Source organism: Orbicella faveolata, unplaced genomic scaffold (assembly GCF_042242905.1).
Source record: "Orbicella faveolata isolate gen_17 unplaced genomic scaffold, um_ofav_v1 contig_25, whole genome shotgun sequence".
NCBI classification, from domain to species: Eukaryota; Metazoa; Cnidaria; class Anthozoa; order Scleractinia; family Merulinidae; genus Orbicella; species Orbicella faveolata.
Window position 1 is genome coordinate 28,383,386 of NW_028301553.1, and position 19,341 is coordinate 28,402,726.

General features: G+C 39.2%; 1 protein-coding gene across 4 annotated transcripts; it reads right to left on the reverse strand.

Moving 5' to 3' along the window:
- Positions 1-1,431: 1,431 nt before the first annotated feature.
- Positions 1,432-18,834, reverse strand: LOC110064245 (neural cell adhesion molecule 1-like). 4 transcript variants are annotated; one of them, XM_089293464.1, is made up of 13 exons: positions 18,816-18,834; positions 17,803-17,875; positions 16,411-16,719; positions 15,878-16,144; positions 9,479-9,781; positions 7,875-8,011; positions 7,537-7,693; positions 6,785-7,054; positions 5,675-5,962; positions 5,171-5,470; positions 4,712-4,981; positions 3,137-3,445; positions 1,432-2,008 (listed from the first exon to the last, which is right to left on the reverse strand). In XM_089293464.1, the coding sequence occupies exons 2-13, from the start codon at positions 17,858-17,860 to the stop codon at positions 1,932-1,934; spliced, it is 2,745 nt and encodes a 914-aa protein (XP_089149590.1). In that variant the 5' UTR covers positions 17,861-17,875; positions 18,816-18,834; the 3' UTR covers positions 1,432-1,931. The 4 variants fall into 4 exon arrangements, with proteins under 4 accessions (XP_089149590.1, XP_089149591.1, XP_089149589.1 ...); XM_089293465.1 differs by lacking the exon at positions 18,816-18,834 and adding an exon at positions 17,996-18,204 and having other exon boundaries at positions 3,089-3,445; XM_089293463.1 differs by lacking the exon at positions 18,816-18,834 and adding an exon at positions 17,996-18,199.
- Between the last annotated feature and the right edge of the window lie 507 nt (positions 18,835-19,341).

Below are 19,341 nucleotides of genomic sequence, written 5' to 3' on the forward strand. Positions count from 1 at the left end.
ATATTATTTTGGACGTAAATGTTTCTATCAGACGAGTTTTATTTGGGTAAAACTTTGTTTTATGTCTATGTCAAAAAAGTATATAAACTGTTGCCTCTCTAATTAGCAGAGAGAGCAAATATGAAAAACAATTCTCTCACTGAATTAAGAAAACAACATGATTCTATTGAATTCTAGCCCTTCATCGTACAGCCTTTGGTGTTGTGCCCTTAGAAATAAGGCAAACTGGTCCACATGTCTTTTCGTACAGAAATTCCAACCAAGACCAGCATTGAACCCTCATAATATTACTTTATGCAAATTTTCGCAAAGGGCTCTCCCCAACCCGTATAATACGCCTCATTTAAAGGTTGCCGGCCAACGTAGGAATTTGACTTCGTTCCAACTTTTCAATTGTCCAGCACGTTTTATTAGAAGCTACATAAAGAAGAGATGAAATCCTCGAAAAATAAAGAAATTTTAGCAGCTGACAATGATCGAGGGCAGATACCTGTGACTTCTATTGAGAGTAATAATAATACAGCTTTTGTTTTATCGTAATCTGCAATGATTGGTCAAAGTATTTGACAGAGTATCCGATTTCGAATGCGGAAGTTCCAAAAGTCATTTGCTGAGGGCAAGAATTCCATTGAAACCATAGCAAATCGCACCGTATTCTGGCTCCTCCTAAAGCCGGAAGATAAGAAATTTCACCATCTTACCATTGACATATTCTTAGTATATGCGGAGTTTTCCGAACACAGAACACACTAGAGTGCGTAGGGCCATCTTAAATTTCTAAACGTCGCAGCGGTTGAGACTGTTAACGGGAATAACAACTGAACGAAATCGCCGCCAAAGAAGAGAAACCCAGTAATACTGTTATTGAGAACTAACCGTAAACAGGCTAACTCTAGCGTTATGTGGACTAGCCAGAGTACTTTTTAGAGCGAAAATCTCAATTAAGGCTAAAATCCCGAGAGGGGACGAGGAGGGGAAACTCCCATATGAAAAGGTCGGGGATGCTTTTCGTCTCGCTTATTTATATAAATCAAAGATTCTGGTTTCACTTAGGGTGTTGATGACGAGACGTCACTATTTTAAGCTGTCAAAATATCTTTTTGTGTGCTCTCGTTCTTTTCTCTGATTTTAGGCTCAATTCTGAAGTCTGGTCTACTGGAGCGCGCTCTCTTCCTGAACAACGGCTGATATTCGAGTCCATTCCGTTTTAAATGGTATCTTTAGGGGTTAAATAAAGCTCTAGCCACTCCTAGATTAGTCTCCTTAGCTTTAGGGGTTTAATTCAAATTTTCCGACGACCGTTCCCGACCTTTTCATATGAGAATCCCCCGTGGCTAAATGCATCGCAACGGCACCATTCATCCGCGTAGGCCTGTCATTGTCTTTTGTTTTCAGCAGTGAACAACCACTATTCAACAAATCACCAGCAGCTAGCTAAAACTTTTTTTTATTAAAACCTTGGAGATTTACCTTGTTCAAGATTCTTCGAAGGTATCATGAACTTTATAAACTTCTAATAGCCCTAAATTCCTAGTCTCGGCTTTTTATTTTTATTTTGCTTTTGTTGTACATCTTAACCAAACAAGCCAGTTGGATTACCCTAAGCATTGCCGTTTAGGAGCCTACTTCCAGCATGCACTAGATTTTTCCCATCCCGGAAAATCTAATAGTCTCTTGCACGCTTATATCTTCTTGTTTTTTTTGTTTTTTTTTAAAGTACAATTTTATGAATAGCTTTATTTTATATGTAAATGCTGATCGCCAGTTAATACCAGTGATCCAGTGATCACTGATTGGCCTTTCACGATAAATTAAGTCTTTTATTTTATTTATTTTACCTATGTGTTGTCCCCACTTGCTTATGCTTATGCCTATGTTTATGTTTAAAGCGTAAACGGGCCTTTAGTTGCATCTTATGAACGTTCATGGCATCAGAGCAAATGAAGAAGCCCGCCAACCAAGATTGTTAGGGCGGCACTGGATATCAAGCGTGACTGTGAACTGCCTTCTGCAAAACAAGAAACAAAAATTACTGAGGAAAGTGCAGCAATTATTAGAAAGAAAAAATATCCTATGAGCATTGCGTTTGAACGGTTGTGGGAGGTACGCGGAAAGTTGAAACTATACACGGGCGACAACATAGAGAAAAAGTGAAGCAAAGGAATTCCTTCTTTGTTACTGGGCACAATCTGCTAATTTTAGAATTAAAGCATCTGCAAATCTTCGTGATCTCTTTTAAGATTACAAAACCAAGTCTTCGATTAACTTACGTCAAAGAAGGCTGATCAGTTTTACCATCTTTTCGACGAGCATAACTTAAATCTGACTTACGTTGACCTTCCCCGTCATAAGCTTGTTGAATTTAAAAACTCGTTTGTGCGAGAGCTCAAGAGGATCACGTAGCTTTGCAACTTATGCGCAGAAAACAAATATGCTGTGTAAGAACAAAGAGGTTGTTTGTGAAGAGGAATTCTTGAACTAATGAAGTCGCATTCATTACTCAGTTGGGATACCTAATTGCAAAATCTTCGCCCTCTGAGTCCAAAGAAAGCTTCGTGACGAGTGTAGAAAGAGAGACTGTGGCAAGGTTCTGGAAAATACCCGAGATAGACGTTCACAGCATCACCTGTGGTCTGTCCCTGTCTATGTCTCTATTCTCAGAAATTCCTCCTGCTAAGGCTACCACTCAACACTGTACGGGGGGGGGGGGGGGGGAGGGAAAGGGACTCTCCTATGAAAAGTTCTGGGATGTTCTTTGTCTTGCTTAGGGATATAAATCAAGAATTCTGGTCTCACTTAGGGTGTTGGTGACGAAACGCCACTTTTTTTAGCTGTTTAAGTATCTTTTGGGGTCCACCCGAAAAAATATTAATAAAAGAAACGGTCTTATTTGCTTTTTAGGCTCGATTACCGCCGGTCTCTTGAGTCCGGTCTACTTTCGCGGACTCCTTTTCTGAACGGTGACTGGTAATGGAGCCTATTCAGTTTTTTTAAAGTGGTATCTTTTAGGGGTGAAATAAAGCTTGAACCACGCTAGGTAAGTCTCCTTTAGGGGTTTAATTCAAAGTTTACGGCAAGCCTCCCCGACCTTTTCATTAGGGAGTTCCCTGGGCACTGTACGCTGTTTCTTAAATACCTCCAGAGAAGTCTGTTTCGATCAGTCTTTCATCAGCCAGGCTTTCTCCACCTTTGTTTTTGGCGATCACCTCAAACTTGTAACAGACCTTGTTAACCAGGTCGCTGATCTTTAGCTGTAGTTCTTTAGTGGTTATTGTTTTAGTGATCCAAAGGCTGGGATTCTTCTCTCCTACTACCTGGTATCGCACGGTGTAGGTGATATCATCATCGCCCCCAGTCTCCTCAGGGCGCCGCCACTTCAGTGTGAAGCTGTCTTTGGATAGCAGAGTGGACGAAGGAGAGTAGATGATTGGTCGCCCGGGTGCACCTACAAAGAAGTTGGAGAGAAAAATGACGGCTACTTTAATGCTTCGGCTATCAAGCTGGTGACTGACAAGACATAGAATTTAAAAACAGTCATTATATGCTCGCGAAAACTGAAAACTCGGTTAATCTAATGGACCCAGAAAATTTTCCGTTTAGTGTTTTTATTTTCATAGCTGATGGATCTCAATGAATTGTGGATCTAAAGGGAGCTCAGTCACGGAATTTGGACCACGTACAAAATAACCTTAAATTGAAGGAAACCTGGAAATTGTAGTTTACTAACAAAGAAAAACACCAAAGAGATAATAATAAACCACAAAAGAAAATGAATGGTCAAAGATTGAGAAGATTGACGCAGATTACAAACGACGAACTTAAAAAATTTAGGCTAAACTTTTCAAGATGTGCAAACCGTCAAGTAGTTTCTTTAAACAACTTCAAGTAATTTCATTCAATACTGTCAGTATGTGGGGCAAAGTGGTTCTAGAGTGCCTACCGTTTAGCCAAATATCCTGAGATTTCGTTTGAAAGTCAAATGGAACAGTTAATTTAAGACTACCTCTAGAGGTAGTCCTCTTTTTTCGCTCAGAATGGAAAGACAGAAATTTCCTTCCCATTTGCTCATTTCCTCAGTTTCCAGTCTCTTATTAACGGAAAACAATAACAGGAAACCGAATTGTATCCCACATCCCGTTAATTTTGGTCCTAAATATCCCGTATTTCGTTGATTGCAATTGCAAAAATTAACGATTTTCCAACTCGATATCCCGTTTTAGCTGATCGTAATATCCCTTATCCTCTTAATTGTTTCCCCAAATATCCCGTATCCCGTAGATATTTTAGCTTAATATCCCGTATCCCGAAAAGCCCTAATAGGGCCCCGCCAGTTGGTCTCGCTGTTGGTAGAAAACAGCTTGAACAACTATATCGTGTGTCATACAAATATCTCATTAGATGTTTTGGTGTGTAGTATCGCTGTATATTTTTACGAGTTGTTTCCCGTATAACAACGAGTAAAAACTTATAAAGCGACACTACACACCAAAACATCTAATAAGAGATTTATCATCCAACTGCTGTAGTCAATAAATTTATCAATGAAAGAGGGAGAGTGTGACAGTTTTGCGCGCGCGCACCGCCCTGTACGGCAAACAGGTTTTCTACGGTACAAATAACTGTATAATATATCGCTGTGTATTTGTACTGTTATTCGGACGGTATTCGCTGCAGTTGGATAATAAGGTCAGTTATTCTACTGAAAACTTACAGTATTCCAAGGTCTTTATCTCCACACCACTCGAGGGGCCCCATTCGGCCATGTTGTTGGCTCGCAAAGTGATGTTGTATTTAGTGTTTCGTTTTAGATAGTTGATGGTATTTGATGTTTTATTTCCGTCAATGTTACGGGTCATACTTTCATAATTTAAAACATAGTTGTTGATGGGCATGCCTCCATCTTCTTTGGGTCGCTCCCATGAAAGCGCAATACTGTTACAAGTAGCTTCAGCCTGTAAGTTTTGAATCTCACTGGGCTTTCCTGCAATCGAAAAATAACAGTGACATTGGTAGTGGTCATCCTTCAAATATGGCAAGGAAAATCTTTTGCGTGCTGTCTCAAGTTCTCAATTCATCAACTTGACATGAGGCAATTCTTGTCGTACATTTGTCGTAAGGTTATCGGCACTCGTGGAAAATTGTACTGTCTAAAGACACCATAGGCACTTACCAACTTTGGGTTTTGTCTTGAATGTCCTGACATCCGGTTCACTCTCTCGTTGTCTGTAAACAGCGTAAAGTTTAATCTCGTACTCTGTATTATGCTGCAGACCAGTGATCCTGAAACTTGTGTCATTAATGTTTTCCTCTCTGCCTGCCTTGCTGTCATTTGTTACTGGTTTCTTCCTCCATTCCAGTCTGTATTTAGTGTTATTATCAGCACTGTGTTTTTGTGGTGCAGACCAGGTTACTGTGAACTCAGTGTCAACTTCAATTTCTGTGTTGGTGATGGATGGTTTCCCAATTACACCTGTTGAAAATTGGTGTATGTGAATTTTTTTCAATACTGGATCATATTCTGTCCGGGAGAATGCACGGCGTAATGCGTGGTCCGAATCAAGAGTTTGAAATGATTGTGCTGTCAATCTCTTGGACAAGTGTTGTTGGGCTCACTGCTGATAGTATTCTTACTCATTAATAAATAAAGCGGCAAAGTTTAAGTTCAGATACTCACAATACTTGTAAGTTGTCACAAACACAGTTTCTTCATCCCCAGGTCCAGCTTCACTGCGTGCCTTGATTCGTACTTCATATGTTGTATCTGGGGTAAAGCTGTAGCCAATGCTATGTTTAACTGTAAATCCATCAACATTTTCTGTGTACAGTTGGTATCCATTGGAAATTATTGCAATGATATAACTGGCAATATCCATACCGCCGTTGTCCAGTGGATGCGTCCACATTAGAGTGACGTCATTACAAGTCCTGTTTGCAGTTACATTGCGGGGGGGCCCTGGGGGCTCTCAAAACAAATGGATTTGTTAGCAATAACTAACTTACATACGGCTGGTGCGCCTAAACTTTGAATTGACCAATCAGGACTCAGAAGGCGGGAAAAACTACTGTCCTGTATGTTAACGGGAAAGGTATTAAACAAGTCGGGCACCGTTTCTCACTGAGATGCCATTGAATATTCACGAAAAGGGATTTATAATTTCAAAAACCACATTACATTGTAAAAAGTGGATAATGTGAAACATTTTGTGCCTTAAAGCTTTTCATTTGGGCACCCAAAGTTAGTCGCTAGAGTCCGTCAACTTGCTTGTAGTTAATTTTTCGAGTGTCGCCAAGTAGGATAATAGATGTATTATTTTGAACAAAATATGTTGTTCCTCGTCAAATTGAAACCATCATTCCTGAGTTAAATAAGACGCCAAAGCAAGTTTAGCATTGTCATTATATTCGTTGGCTGCGAAGGAAAAGACTATTATTGTGTCGTTTACTTTCGGTAGGACAGCTCGCTTTTGACTGCTGCTCGGACTGCGGGCGCAGTCGCCGGCTGCAAGGCATAACTCGTAAGCAGTACCCTGCTCCTTTTGGAGTGACGTCTGACAGTCTTCTAGCCCACATGTTGGCTAACTGCAAGTTTAACTTTCAAATAAAAAAGAGCGAGACCGTTTCGTTATAAATGTTCAATATTTCGTAAAAATAATTCGCCCAGGGAAAACAATCAGAATTCTTTTTAACTGAACAGTTTGCGATATAATGGCCAAATAACGTCATAATTTTACCACTTCTTGACCTAGAATGCAGCCAATCACGGAAAACTGTTTCATACAGTTACCTGCTTTTCGTAATTCCACCAAATATTGTGTCATGCCATCTGGGCTCTCAGCAGTACAGTTAAACGTTCCAAAGTCATCTTCGGTTGTATCATTGACGGTATAGGATGCTGTGCTATTTCCTCGTGAAATCTCTGTTCCATTTTCATCTCTCATGATCACTGTGGGCACTGGGTATCCAAAAAAGGTACATAGGACATCAACAGATTTCCTGTTTCCCACAAAAGAGTATACTGGTGTAGGGGATGCATCCTCATTAATCTGGGGTGGAGCTGAAAGATGAAACAAATAGCTGTAAATACTGCATCACTTTTACAAGCATTTAGTATGCAACAAAATCATCACAACGACAGCAAAATAAATTTCTGAAAAATGTGGGATTTTTTTCAGTTGTTTGAAAACACCTGCAAGGATTTATATGCTTACAATACGAATACTTACTTGTGATCTCTACATGTATTTAGACAGCGTTGCTTTATACAATTTTGATTACCGCGTGTTGCGTAGTTGTTTCGTATGAGGCTATCTAGTCACAGACAATGAGGTATTACTCCAGTTTGTTGGCTTGATTTTACAGGAGGAATGACTGAAATGGCTCAATTTGTTTCAATAATCTTAAACATATAGCTTAGCATTTCTAACAGTAACAAAAGCCCTTCTTAAATCGACCATTAAGCTGTCAGCCAGTGTGCATGGAAATTTTTTTCCGGACATTAGTTATGACAAAATTCAATTAGTGCATCACAAAACTTACATCTCACAAAGAGGTTAATTGTTTTCTCAACCTCAATAACATCGCCGTTTCCATCAAGGGCACCATTTGTTGCTTGACAAGCGTATTCTCCAGTGTTTACCAAGTGGACACTTGTGAATGATATTTGTGCAACTTTCTTTTCACCACGTGTGAACGTCTGTGAAGGAACAAACAACTTGAAAAATTAGCTTTAAACTGAATATAGCGCAAAGAAGAAGTCAAGCATCATTATATCTAGTTTCCAGCGAGTGGTTTGTACTTGTGACACACGAGGTACTGTGCCTGCATCATTGCCGAGAGATGAAAACTTTCTTATGTAGATACTCTTTAAAGATTACCTTTTGTCCAGTGTAGTAACGTCCACGATAGTACCATTCCACAGTTGGAGTTGGCGTTCCTGCGGCAACGCATTCCAAGTCCACTTTATCACCAACATTTGCTATTATGTCTGTCAATGGATCAATTGTTGGTGAAACTGAAAAACAGAAAGTTAGTATAATTGTATTATTTCTGTCATGAGCACAACACACATTGTGTACACCGCCTTAGAACTTTAGGATCATGTGCGCTATTATTATTATTTACGCTATCAGCCTATTGTTAGTTTTTTTTATTTATTTCATGTACTCATTTCTTCCCCACAAGTGATGTAGCTTCGCTGGGGTCTGCCTCGTGTGCGAGCCAGGGAGTGGTGCGAGTCCCAGTGTCAGCCATGCGAGCCACGGTTTTAACGTGAAAAGAATATTAAATAACGCTTTATATGTTTACTCGTTGTTTGTATTTTTGACTCAAAATACAAAATACGACACAACTTGTAAAAATATTCAGCGATACTACACACCAAAATATCTAATAAGATATATATATAAATAACGCTGTATTTTAAACTAACGCTGTATTTTGATAATCCATGATACGAGTTACACTAGCTACATGTAGCGACGGTTTTAATTTCGTAGGTGATTCTAAAACGTGAATATATTTAAGTGCGTGACTGTATTTATTTCGTGTTATTTATTTATTTAGTTTTTTTAAGATCTTGAAGATTATTTTTTGAAAGGAGAGCAAATTTCGAAGGAAACTACCGTCGAAGATGTGTGTTGGTAGTAAAACGATTTATCCTACTGGCATAAATCAAGGTTCAGATAACATCAATATTGTATAGATTACATAACACTATCGAAGTCACGCATTCTCTATAGTCTTCAGAACGCGGTGGAGACAGAGACGTTCTTTGTTGTTCTTTGTGTTCTTGTTATTGTTGCCGCTGTTCACAGCTTGTTCACAATTTCCCTACAATTTTAAAAATTACAGTAGAATCCCGATTTTTTGGAACTCCGGTTTCTTTAAACCTTCAATTATTCGAAGCAATCTTTTGGTCCCATTAGCAAAAGAGAGCCAAAAAAAGTTAGGAGAAATTTACCCATCCCTATATATCTCGAACCATTTTTCGTTTCTCTGGGAGGTTCGAGAAATTGGGAATCCATTGTATAACTCGAACTTACTTACTCTCTTGACTAATTTTTAGCTTTATTTTATTTAGTTAGTTACGTACTAGCAAGGTGAGTGTCTTGCTTTGCAGAGTATTGAAATATCTCGTTTTAAGTACGGTACGATATATCTTATATACATACTAATTTTTTATTTTATTTTTTTATTTTTTTATTTTTCACTTTTCATTTTTCATGACTCGCATGACTCGCATGGCTCGCTGGCTCGCACATTTAATAGTAAAACTCGCCTCGCTGTAACCTTTTCTCTTGAGTCTTCCAATAATACACATACAGTTTTGTTTGGTCGTAGATAAATATGCTTTGTCAAAATACAGTCATGCAGACTGTAAAGGTGGAAGCAAGTAATGTTAGATGTTCATACAGTGTTATGGTCATACTTCACGCACATAACATGACATACTAATTCAGTTTCACATCTAGTAACTTACCATCAACATGTGTAATCTCAAACCTCAGGTCATCTTCTCCAGCTTTGTTTTTAGCTATGCACCTATATTTGCCTTTGTCTCTTGTCTCAACTTCAGTAATAAGCCATGTTTCATCAGTTGGATGTGTAAATCTTGCATCATAGAGTGGGTCAACTTTTTTCAGTGTATCTGTCCACCCAAAATACCAAGTGATTTCTGGCTTTGGACGTCCAGACTCGACATCACAGTGAAATGTAACTTTGTTACCCTGTGTTATTCTAAGAGTGACTGGGTCCCCTTGGTACTTTCGTATTTTGGGCTCACCTAACACAAAAAGAAACAATGTAAATACCTAACAAATAACAAATTATTCTGAGAATTGGGAGATGTACATGTATTGCAACTTTCCAATAACATAATTAATTCATTCTATGAAAAATACGTAAACATTAGTGTCGTCCACTTGCTGTGAGCGTCTTGTATGTTTTAGTAATAGCCTAGATTGTGTTTATGCAGATGATGTTGGTGGTTGTGCTCTCTGCACAGGGATTGACTTAAAGTTTAGATGTGATATTCTAGGCTTACGAAACACCTCTATCAAGTATTAGTAGAATTCTACACGTACATTAATGCAAATGCTGTATTCTGATTGGCTGAACCTTTGAACACTATGAGCCATTAGTGTGCAGTGGCTGGAGGTCGTCTAGGAAATGGCCAGGTCTTTTTTCGTTTTTCCAAAGTTTTGGAGGAAAATTTGATGCAAATGGATAATTAAATTCCTGAGAAGTCTGAAACGAAGGACATTTACGGTTTCTTGACTTATAAAAAAGTTGAAATTATTGAAAAAACTGATGCGCACGCGCACAACTCAATTTTAAATGACAATTCAACTATCCGAGTGATCTTTTTCAGGCACAAAGTTTAATAATACGTCAAGAAATAATTGAAACCGTTATTTGAAGTAAATTTTGTTAAGAATTCTACGAAAACAATTAGATTATTCGCTGTCGATTTCTATGAGGTGATAGTTGATTCGGCTTCCGGCCCCATCAACTATCACCTCATAGAAATCGACAGCGAATGATCTAACTGTTAATTAGTAGAGCTCAGATTCTACTTGTACTATAATGCAGATTGCCTGAGCTATTGCAGACACCCAGCCATCAGTTTGCATTGGCTGGAGGTCGTGTGCAACATGGTATGTTTTCTCGTTTCTTTAAAGTTTCGTATGGAGATTTTCTGGATTTACAAAGAAGGGCATAAGTAATAGTTAATTCAGCCTTTGGCCTCATTGACTATCACCTCATACATGTACTACATAGAAGTCTTGAGCTCATAATGTTAATTAGTAGAATTCTACTGGTATACTAACGCAAATAATGTAATCTGATTGGCTGAGGTACTTGTATACTATCAGCTATTAGTATGCAGTGGTTGGAGGTTTTCTCGTTTCTTCGAAGTTATGGACGAACATTTAGATACAAATGGATAATTTAATTCCTGAGATGACTAAGCAAAGACTAGAAAAAGGACAATCACAGTTTCGTAACGTAGCTCTGAAAAACTAGAAAATGATGGGCGCACGTACACAGCAGGAAATTCCAAAGGACAATTCAGTCCGCGCGATTTTTCTGAAGCGTTAAGGTTACAGTATACCTTCAGATCGGCAATTTTCTTCAAATTTGGATTTTTGGTTCAAACTAATGGTCGAAGAGTAATCTCTAATTTCTGAGAACAAAATTGAAAAAAACCAGGAGCCATAATCGGGGACGGAGACCGTAAGCGCGCCATTTCTAGTATTGGGGTTATCCCCATGATATGGGACAATAATTCTATTTTTAGAACAAATTGCGGCACACGCGCGTACATGCTGCGAGGATTTTTGTGGATGTCGCGCGGGGGAAATGGCGTCCGAAATTCCCGAAATGTTTCATGTTTTTGGCCCACAACTCAACGCGTTTACGTCTGTTGGAATTTTGCTTAAGTATTTTCGTCGCAAGCTGTTCCAGTTTGAGTGAAGTGAGACAGTGTCGAATTTAGGTATGTTCCGCTGTAAGCTCATATTTATCGCTGACCAAGTTGTGTTCCGACGGATGCTTCTTTTTCTTGAGCTGTACATTACTCCACTTTAAATTTCACATACGTTGAAGATTAACAGCTTTTCCATTACGCAGCAAAAAACTAGCTGGATATATTTAGGTATAACAGAGCTTCAGGACTTCATAGTTTCCTAGCTCCTCTTGCCACACGCTTGCGAGGAATTTGTCAGTCTATCGCGACCGAAAAGTAAAACAAAATAATTGCTAGTTTGAGTTTCGCCTGAATTGTAAGCAACGCTTGATGTTTCATCAAGGCCCAATAACTTTACGTCCGTAGATACTGCTCAGTTTTATTCGTGTAAAAATCCAGTAAATTTTCTGTTGTCGATGAATGAGAGCGCCCGCCGATGCGTGTTTTGTACAGTCAGTAAACATGACAAATTGTACTTCCGCCGCACTTTCGTGTGAAAGCGTACATCGAACTCAAACAATAACTCCATAGTTTTTAAATATGTTTAAGATTGATAAATGTTTGAGAACATATTAAAAGCTAAGCTGAAAATATGTGAATAAAGCAGAAATAATCAGCAAAGTTACGATGACGCTTTCTTTAATCAACTTGGAATAACGATTTCGATTTTGTTGATCGAGCTATTAAAACTCCTTGTCTATTTTCATTTTCGCAGTGTAAAACTTCACTATGCTCATGTTGAAGAAACACACATGATGTTAGTAGCCTTTTTTGCGTTCGTGAAATTTGTTACAGCATCTCAGCACAAAAGATAACGAAAGAAATCTTTGTCAAGATTTGTTGACAATCGAAAACGCCGACTCGGACTTGAAAATGCACGAGCTGCACTATGCAAATGAGCTAATTGTACGCGTCAGACTTTCCTTTCAAAAACATTTCCAAACTCACCAAACAAGCAGAAGCAATAAGAAACCGTCAAAACAGCTTTTGGTTATGATTAAGCATAGCCTGAGAAACTCACAAATTAACTCGATACCAGAGTAGAGAGTTTTCTTGCTATATTCTTAAGTCAGAACAAACGCAAAAACATACGCGTAAGCTTACAACTAGCGTGAGCAGATCTTATTATTCATTCCCAGCGCGAGATTGAAGTCTTGTTTTCGACCCTGAAAAACCCACCTTTTCTGTTAGCTCAGAGCATAAAACTACATATAAGCGCCCTGGTTCGTATTCCCTGCCTTATTCCTTGCCATCGCTGTGAAAAATACGCAAGAGAATCTTTCAACTCTCACCATTTGATCACGCAACGTGACAACATCCACGCGAGAGCCCCCGACATGTGCGTGAATCCGCGCGGATATATGACGTCAGGATGGCGCAATTTGTTCTAAAAATAGAAAAATTGTCCCATATCATAGGTGCGCGCGAATCCCGAGACTTACGGTCTCCGTCCCCGATTATGGCTCCTGAAAAAACCTAATATTGGCGGAGAAATGGATGTTTTACGTTATGGCCGGAAGTAAAAGTTCCCTCTTGATTGACAGCCCTATAACGTGTATGCAATCAACCGAGACTACTTTCGCGGGAGTATTACCGATATGGATACCACGAATTGGCTGGCTACTCAGTTAAGGTTACCGTATACCTTCAGGGGTGTCTCGCGTCCAAGCGATGTAACGCGTCCGATTTAAGCTGTAGATACCTAAACCCCTATATCAAATTAAAGCGTATAGAGCTGGCTATCAAACCATACCAAAAATTTTGAAATAAAATGAATTGCCGATTTTTTCACGGCCACTAAATGCAAGCGTCCTAATCACCTTTTGGAAGCTACAAGTCAAAGCGAATTTTGTTTTTCGCCAATTTATTTTTTTCCTCGGTTTCAGGACAAAAAGCGCTAAAAAAGCGTGTCTGCGTTTTTCCATATTCAATTGCAATAAAAAGTTACAGAACATTTTCGAAATAGGATTTAAAAGATGTGAAGTGATCGTACAAAAATCGCTCTCGGAGAAAAAATATTTCGAAATAAACAATTCGCAGACACGTTTTTGTTTTTTATATGTTAATCTAGCTACTGTCCAAATTTGAGGGCAAACAAACAAATTCCTTTTGAGTTGTAACTCTTTAAAGTGTCTGCTTCAGGCGAAAAAAGTTATTCGAGAAAACAGCGCTAAGAAAAATATCTTGCTTCGCAAACAAACTCCGCCCACAAACGCCTTCAACTGGGTTCTCAGATCACTGAGCCAATCAGCGCTTGGAAAATTTACTACCATTAACTGGCGGTGAAATTCACGCGTGAATCTCCAAAAAACCCTTGCGTTTCGCAATGCACTCAAGGCGGAGAGATAATTTTTCTGTAGCTGGGTTTTTCTTGAAGCTGGTTTGGCAAATTGGGGAAAACGAAAAAGGATACGAACGCTAGAGTAGCTGGGCGACGAGAACAAACTAAAGAAAGCGCGGCAGAGCAAATGTGCATGGATAATATTCCAATGGATCTCAATGAGTTGGACGATTCATCGGTATCGAACTCAACAAAAGAGTCACTGTTAACATCGCTGTTATCGCTGTCGAGTTCCCAAATTTTACACAACCTTTCTCTTCTCTTGACTCGATCTTTTTGCCCGCTTGATACGTCCGTAGCTTCATCCGCGAGGCCAACTTTCGCTTCTTCACTCATTGATGTATTTTCATTCATTCTTCGCTTTTTCGAACTGGTAAACGGAGTTTTCCGTGGTCCATGTTTACTTATAACGTAATAGAATTACATCTAATACGAAAAATGCTTGGATTAACAATGCTGATTAACTGAGTAGCCAGCCAATTCGTGGTATCCATATCGGTAATATTCCCGCGAAAGTAGTCTCGGTTGATTGCATACACGTTATAGGGCTGTCAATCAAGAGGGAACTTTTACTTCCGGCCATAACGTAAAACCTCTATTTCTCCGCCAATATTACGTTTTTTTCAATTTTGTTTTCAGAAATTAGAGATTACTCTTCGACCATTACTTTGAACCAAAAATCCAAATTTGAAAAAAATTGCCGATCTGAAGGTATACTGTAACCTTAATCAGCATTGTTAATCCAAGCATTTTTCGTATTAGATGTAATTCTGTTAAGTTATAAGTAAACATGGACCACGGAAAACTCCGTTTACCAGTTCGAAAAAGCGAAGAATGAATGAAAATACATCAATGAGTGAAGAACCGAAAGTTGGCCTCGTGGATGAAGCTACGGACGTATCAAGCGGGCAAAAAGATCGAGTCAAGAGAAGAGAAAGGTTGTGTAAAATTTGGGAACTCGACAGCGATAACAGCGATGTTTACAGAGACTCTTTTGTTGAGTTCGATACCGATGAATCGTCCAACTCATTGAGATCCATTGGAATATTATCCATGCACATTTGCTCTGCCGCGCTTTCTTTTGTTTGTTCTCGTCGCCCAGCTACTCTAGCGTTCGTATCCTTTTTCGTCTTCCCCATTTTGCCAAACCAGCTTCGAGAAAAACCCAGCTGCAGAAAAATTATCTCTCCGCCTTGAGCGCATTGCGAAACGCAAGGGTTTTTTGCAGATTCACGCGTAAATTTCACCGCGAGTTAATGGTAGTAAATTTTCCAAGCGCTGATTGGCTCAGTGATCTGAGAACCCAGTTGAAGGCGTTTGTGGGCGGAGTTTGTTTGCGAAGCAAGATATTTTTCTTAGGGCTGTATTCTCGGATAAATTTTTTCGCTTGAAGCAGACACTTTAAAGAGTTACAACTCAAACGGAATTTGTTTGTTTGCCCTCAAATTTGGACAGTAGCTAGATTAACATATAAAAAACAAAAACGTGTCTGCGAATTGTTTATTTCGAAATATTTTTTCTCCGAGAGCGATTTTTGTACGATCACTTCACATTTTTTAAATCCTATTTCGAAAATGTTCTGTAACTTTTTACTACAATTGAATATGGAAAAACGCAGACACGCTTTTTTAGCGCTTTTTGTCCTGAAACCGAGGAAAAATATAAATTGGCGAAAAACAAAATTCGCTTTGACTTGTAGCTTCCAAAAGGTGATTAGGACGCTTGCATTTAGTGGCCGTGAAAAAATTGGCAATTCATTTTATTTCAAAATTTTTGGTATGGTTTGATAGCCAGCTCCATAAGCTTTAATTTGATATGGGGGCTTAGGTATCTACATCTTAAACCGGACGCGCTACATCGCTTGGACGCGAGACACCCCTGAAGGTATACGGTAACCTTAAGTTAAATACAATGTAATAAAACAATTGAAAATGGTTACCTGAAGAAAATTTAAGTTAGAATTCTACTAAAACAATTAGATTATTCGCTCTCTCGAGCCCATAATCTAATTGTTACATAGACAGTTCTAGCGAGACAGCATTCGGTGAAAACGTCATTGACGACTTTACCTATAGTTGTGACTTCAATCTTAACAGTGTCTGCTGTACCAAATTTCACTGTGCACGTGTAGTTTCCTTCATCACTTTCTTGGACATTGTCAATGGAAATAGAGCCAGTATACGGGTCAAGTGTTTTGCCTGCCATAGGGAAGATCAGTTGTTGTCCGTCTTTACTCCAGTTGTAAGTTAGTGGTGGATATGCAGATACATCCAGTCTTATTGTTCCATTTCCACCAAGATGCAATTCTTGTTTTGTAACAACGTGTCCTGTTTCAACTGTTGAAAGAATTAGATACCACAATGTAAATGCACGTTCTGAGAATTTTGTATCAGATTCTTAAAAATTTTTAATCAATCAATCCACAATCATTTGTTTAGAACGTAACGTCTATGAGCTAAAGGCTTTTTGCATTTTGGCATTTTGGCAGAATTCAAACCTATGACCTCCCAGGTACTGGTCAGGCGCTCTTAACACAAAACTGGGACAGGATTTATTATCGGATAGATTGGGAAGCTTTTTGAAGGCACAAATGTAGACTTACAGTCAACTTGAAGAGTGAAGACTGCACTGTTAACTGATCCTTCACAGATGTACTTGCCACCATCATCCACTATCACGTTCTCAGTCGTTAGTTGATAGTAGTCTCCAGACACTGAAATTCTTCTCCTGTTTACAGTTGTTGTCTGATTAGCTGGGATTCTAACACTTGGTATAGCATGCCTTCCTGGTCGTGCTGGTTTGGCTGGTGTTACCCAGGCCACAAAGCTTTCACCTGTTACCTCACATGAAAAATTGTAGTTTCCACCTTGCTGGGCTTTGAGTGTTGGAATTGGCAGTGTTACTGTTCCTTCTACCAAGTAATGGAGTAAGCAAAGTATATTGGCAATGAATAAAAATTGTTTAAAACGGAACTGAAAAATGATAGAATGACTTCAACAGAAACCTGTGTTACGTGGCCAGCTTTCCTTCTGCGGTCAGTTGTCAAAAAATGTAAAATATTGCCTCCCTCTCGTAACTAAGAACAGAACGTGATTCAAGCGTCACCATTCTGCTTTGAATTGTTGTTGTCCTCTTGTAGATAAGGCAAACTGGTCCATTAAAATATTATTTCGTACAACTTTTGCAAAAGAATCTCTTTGAGCTGTTGAATACGCCAAAAATAAGCTTACCAGCGTTGAAATTTGATTTCCTTCCAACTTATCAATTTTTTAGAACTGGGGCGTTTTATTGAAAGTTCATAGACAAAATCACACCCTCAGGAACCCTGTAGTATGCTTGACTAGAACTTTCATTTCAGATTAATGCAACTGCAGGAAAGAATAAATTACCGTAAATCCTTGAATTAGCGTCCCCCCCTCGAATAAGCGCCCCCTTCGAATAAGCGCCCCTCTTATCGGCCGAAATTTAAAATAAGCGCCCCCCTCACCTGCCCCCGATTTTGCGGACGAGTAATGAGACAACAAAGGATGTATAGTTTTCGTCATGTAGTATTAGATTTGTACATTGTTTCAGTTTGTGACCTCGTTAAGTGACCACGTTGAACACATTAAGTACTAACGGTACCGCGATTTAAACTTTAGGATCAGCTTTTTACGTCAATAAACAGTTTATGTTGGTGTTTACGCACAGATGATGTTTTAAAAAGATGATCATGTCAGGCCACGTTTTGGGAAAAATTAAATAAGCGCCCCGAGCGCTAATTCGAGGATTTACGGTAGCTCCGTTTAAAGTCTTTAAACCCCTATATGATTAAAATGAAAGTGTAAAATTGCGATTGATACTAGCGGCTCACAAGAAGGCCTTGGTAATTTCATGGGTCTCAACAGAAGCGTAAATTCACGGCGGTGTTAAAGTATTGCTGACAGATAACACATGTATCTAAGTTCAGCCGATCACTTTTAAAATTTGAAACCTGCGCTTCAAACACACTTACCCGTGCGACTAACGGTCACTACAAGGACAGCTCCGATTACAAACCATAACTTCACCATGGCTGCTCCAAGGACCTGGTGGATATCAACAGAGAGGTGCAAAACCATTAAGGCTTATTTTAACTAAGAAAGCATGGGACGTCCTTAAACCACCATCTACGATCTCGTCCTTAAACAGATCTCGATCTATTTTACCTCCACGATCGTTGAGCAACAACGGTCTTGTTTTTGAAATAAGAAAAGTCTTAAAAATTTCCAAAAGCTTCAACACTCCTAAACCAACTCTTTTAATTAGGGGCTCCTCGAGAAAATGTAGCTGGAATATGATTGAGAGTGGAAGCTACGATAGACGTATATGCCAAGTATTTGACAGAATACGGGGGACAGAGTAAATATCACATTTCGAGTACGGAACTTTGACCTAAATGACTGTGATTGCGAGCGGAAGTTACGTATATGTCCAAGAAACGGAACTTTCTTATATCGTGAATTCTGGTCACGAACTCCATTCAAACCAGCTTAAGCAAAGCGCACGTAGACTGGCTCCACTGGCTGCTTTATAAAGGAGATAGGAAATTGAAACCTCTTCTTACTTTTGACGTATCTTGATTGACTACTTTTAAGTGTACCCGGGGGAGGGTACTCGTTAAAGTTTTTGGTTGGGGTGTACGGCCCAACACTGAAACCTGTACCCTATTTCAGACCAAAGACCTGTGATTTGCCATACCCTATTTCAGACGAGCCAAAATCGACATCCCATTTCAGACCTCCAAAAATTTACTACACGGCTCTAATATATGACCGCAGCTAACTAGAAATGGCTTCCATTGGCGTAAACCGTTTGAGAAGGGCTTCAAATTTGCCAATGTTGATGCAGAAGTAAATAGTTTCCTGTAAACAAAATATTCGGTGAAAAGCCGCAATGGAAAGCATACTCCATATGTTTAAAGTCGATATCCTTTTTCAGACCGGCCAAACCTGCTAAAAGAACCATACCCTTTGGGCCCGCACATACCTATATGGCCGATATAAGGGGGTATGCCACCCCCCGGTTCTAACTATACCAAGTGTTGCAAACACAAAACTAACCCGAGTGTGTACGTGACTTATATTAGACTTATTTAGAAATTCCTAAACCGCGTCGCAGTTGATGTGCAAATATGAACCACACTGAACAAACAGCTGCCATTTGCCATAAACGTCATACTTATTTAACCTCTACATCGTAATCAACAGTATAGGAAGTTTCTGACGCATGACTGGTCGGCTCCAATGCACAAAACACGTAACGTTAACTTGTTGAGTAGAAAGGTGAACAATATTCCTTATAAATCTCAGACTGATCTGCTCTCGATTTACAGTTTGTTGAAGTTCGTGGCTACACGTCTGAGGATGTTTCTCATAAAAAGAAAGGACAAAACCAATGTTTTACTTCGTAAACTATAGTGCTTTGCGACAGAACAGTCGAATACCTTGTAGACCTGAACAACTTGAATGTTCAATTACGTGTGATATTCCGCATTCATTTTGGCTGCGTGCCA

Excerpts from the sequence above, each read along its gene's own strand:
- LOC110064245 (XM_089293462.1), bottom strand. The coding sequence starts at position 17,908 with ATGGTTTTGCACCTCTCTGTTGATATCCACCAGGTCCTTGGAGCAGCC. Across the intron at positions 5,471-5,674 it reads TGTGACAACTTACAAGTATT|GTGTAATTGGGAAACCATCC; the intron begins GTGAGTATCTGA and ends AATTTTCAACAG. Across the intron at positions 4,982-5,170 it reads CAAGACAAAACCCAAAGTTG|GAAAGCCCAGTGAGATTCAA; the intron begins GTAAGTGCCTAT and ends TTTCGATTGCAG.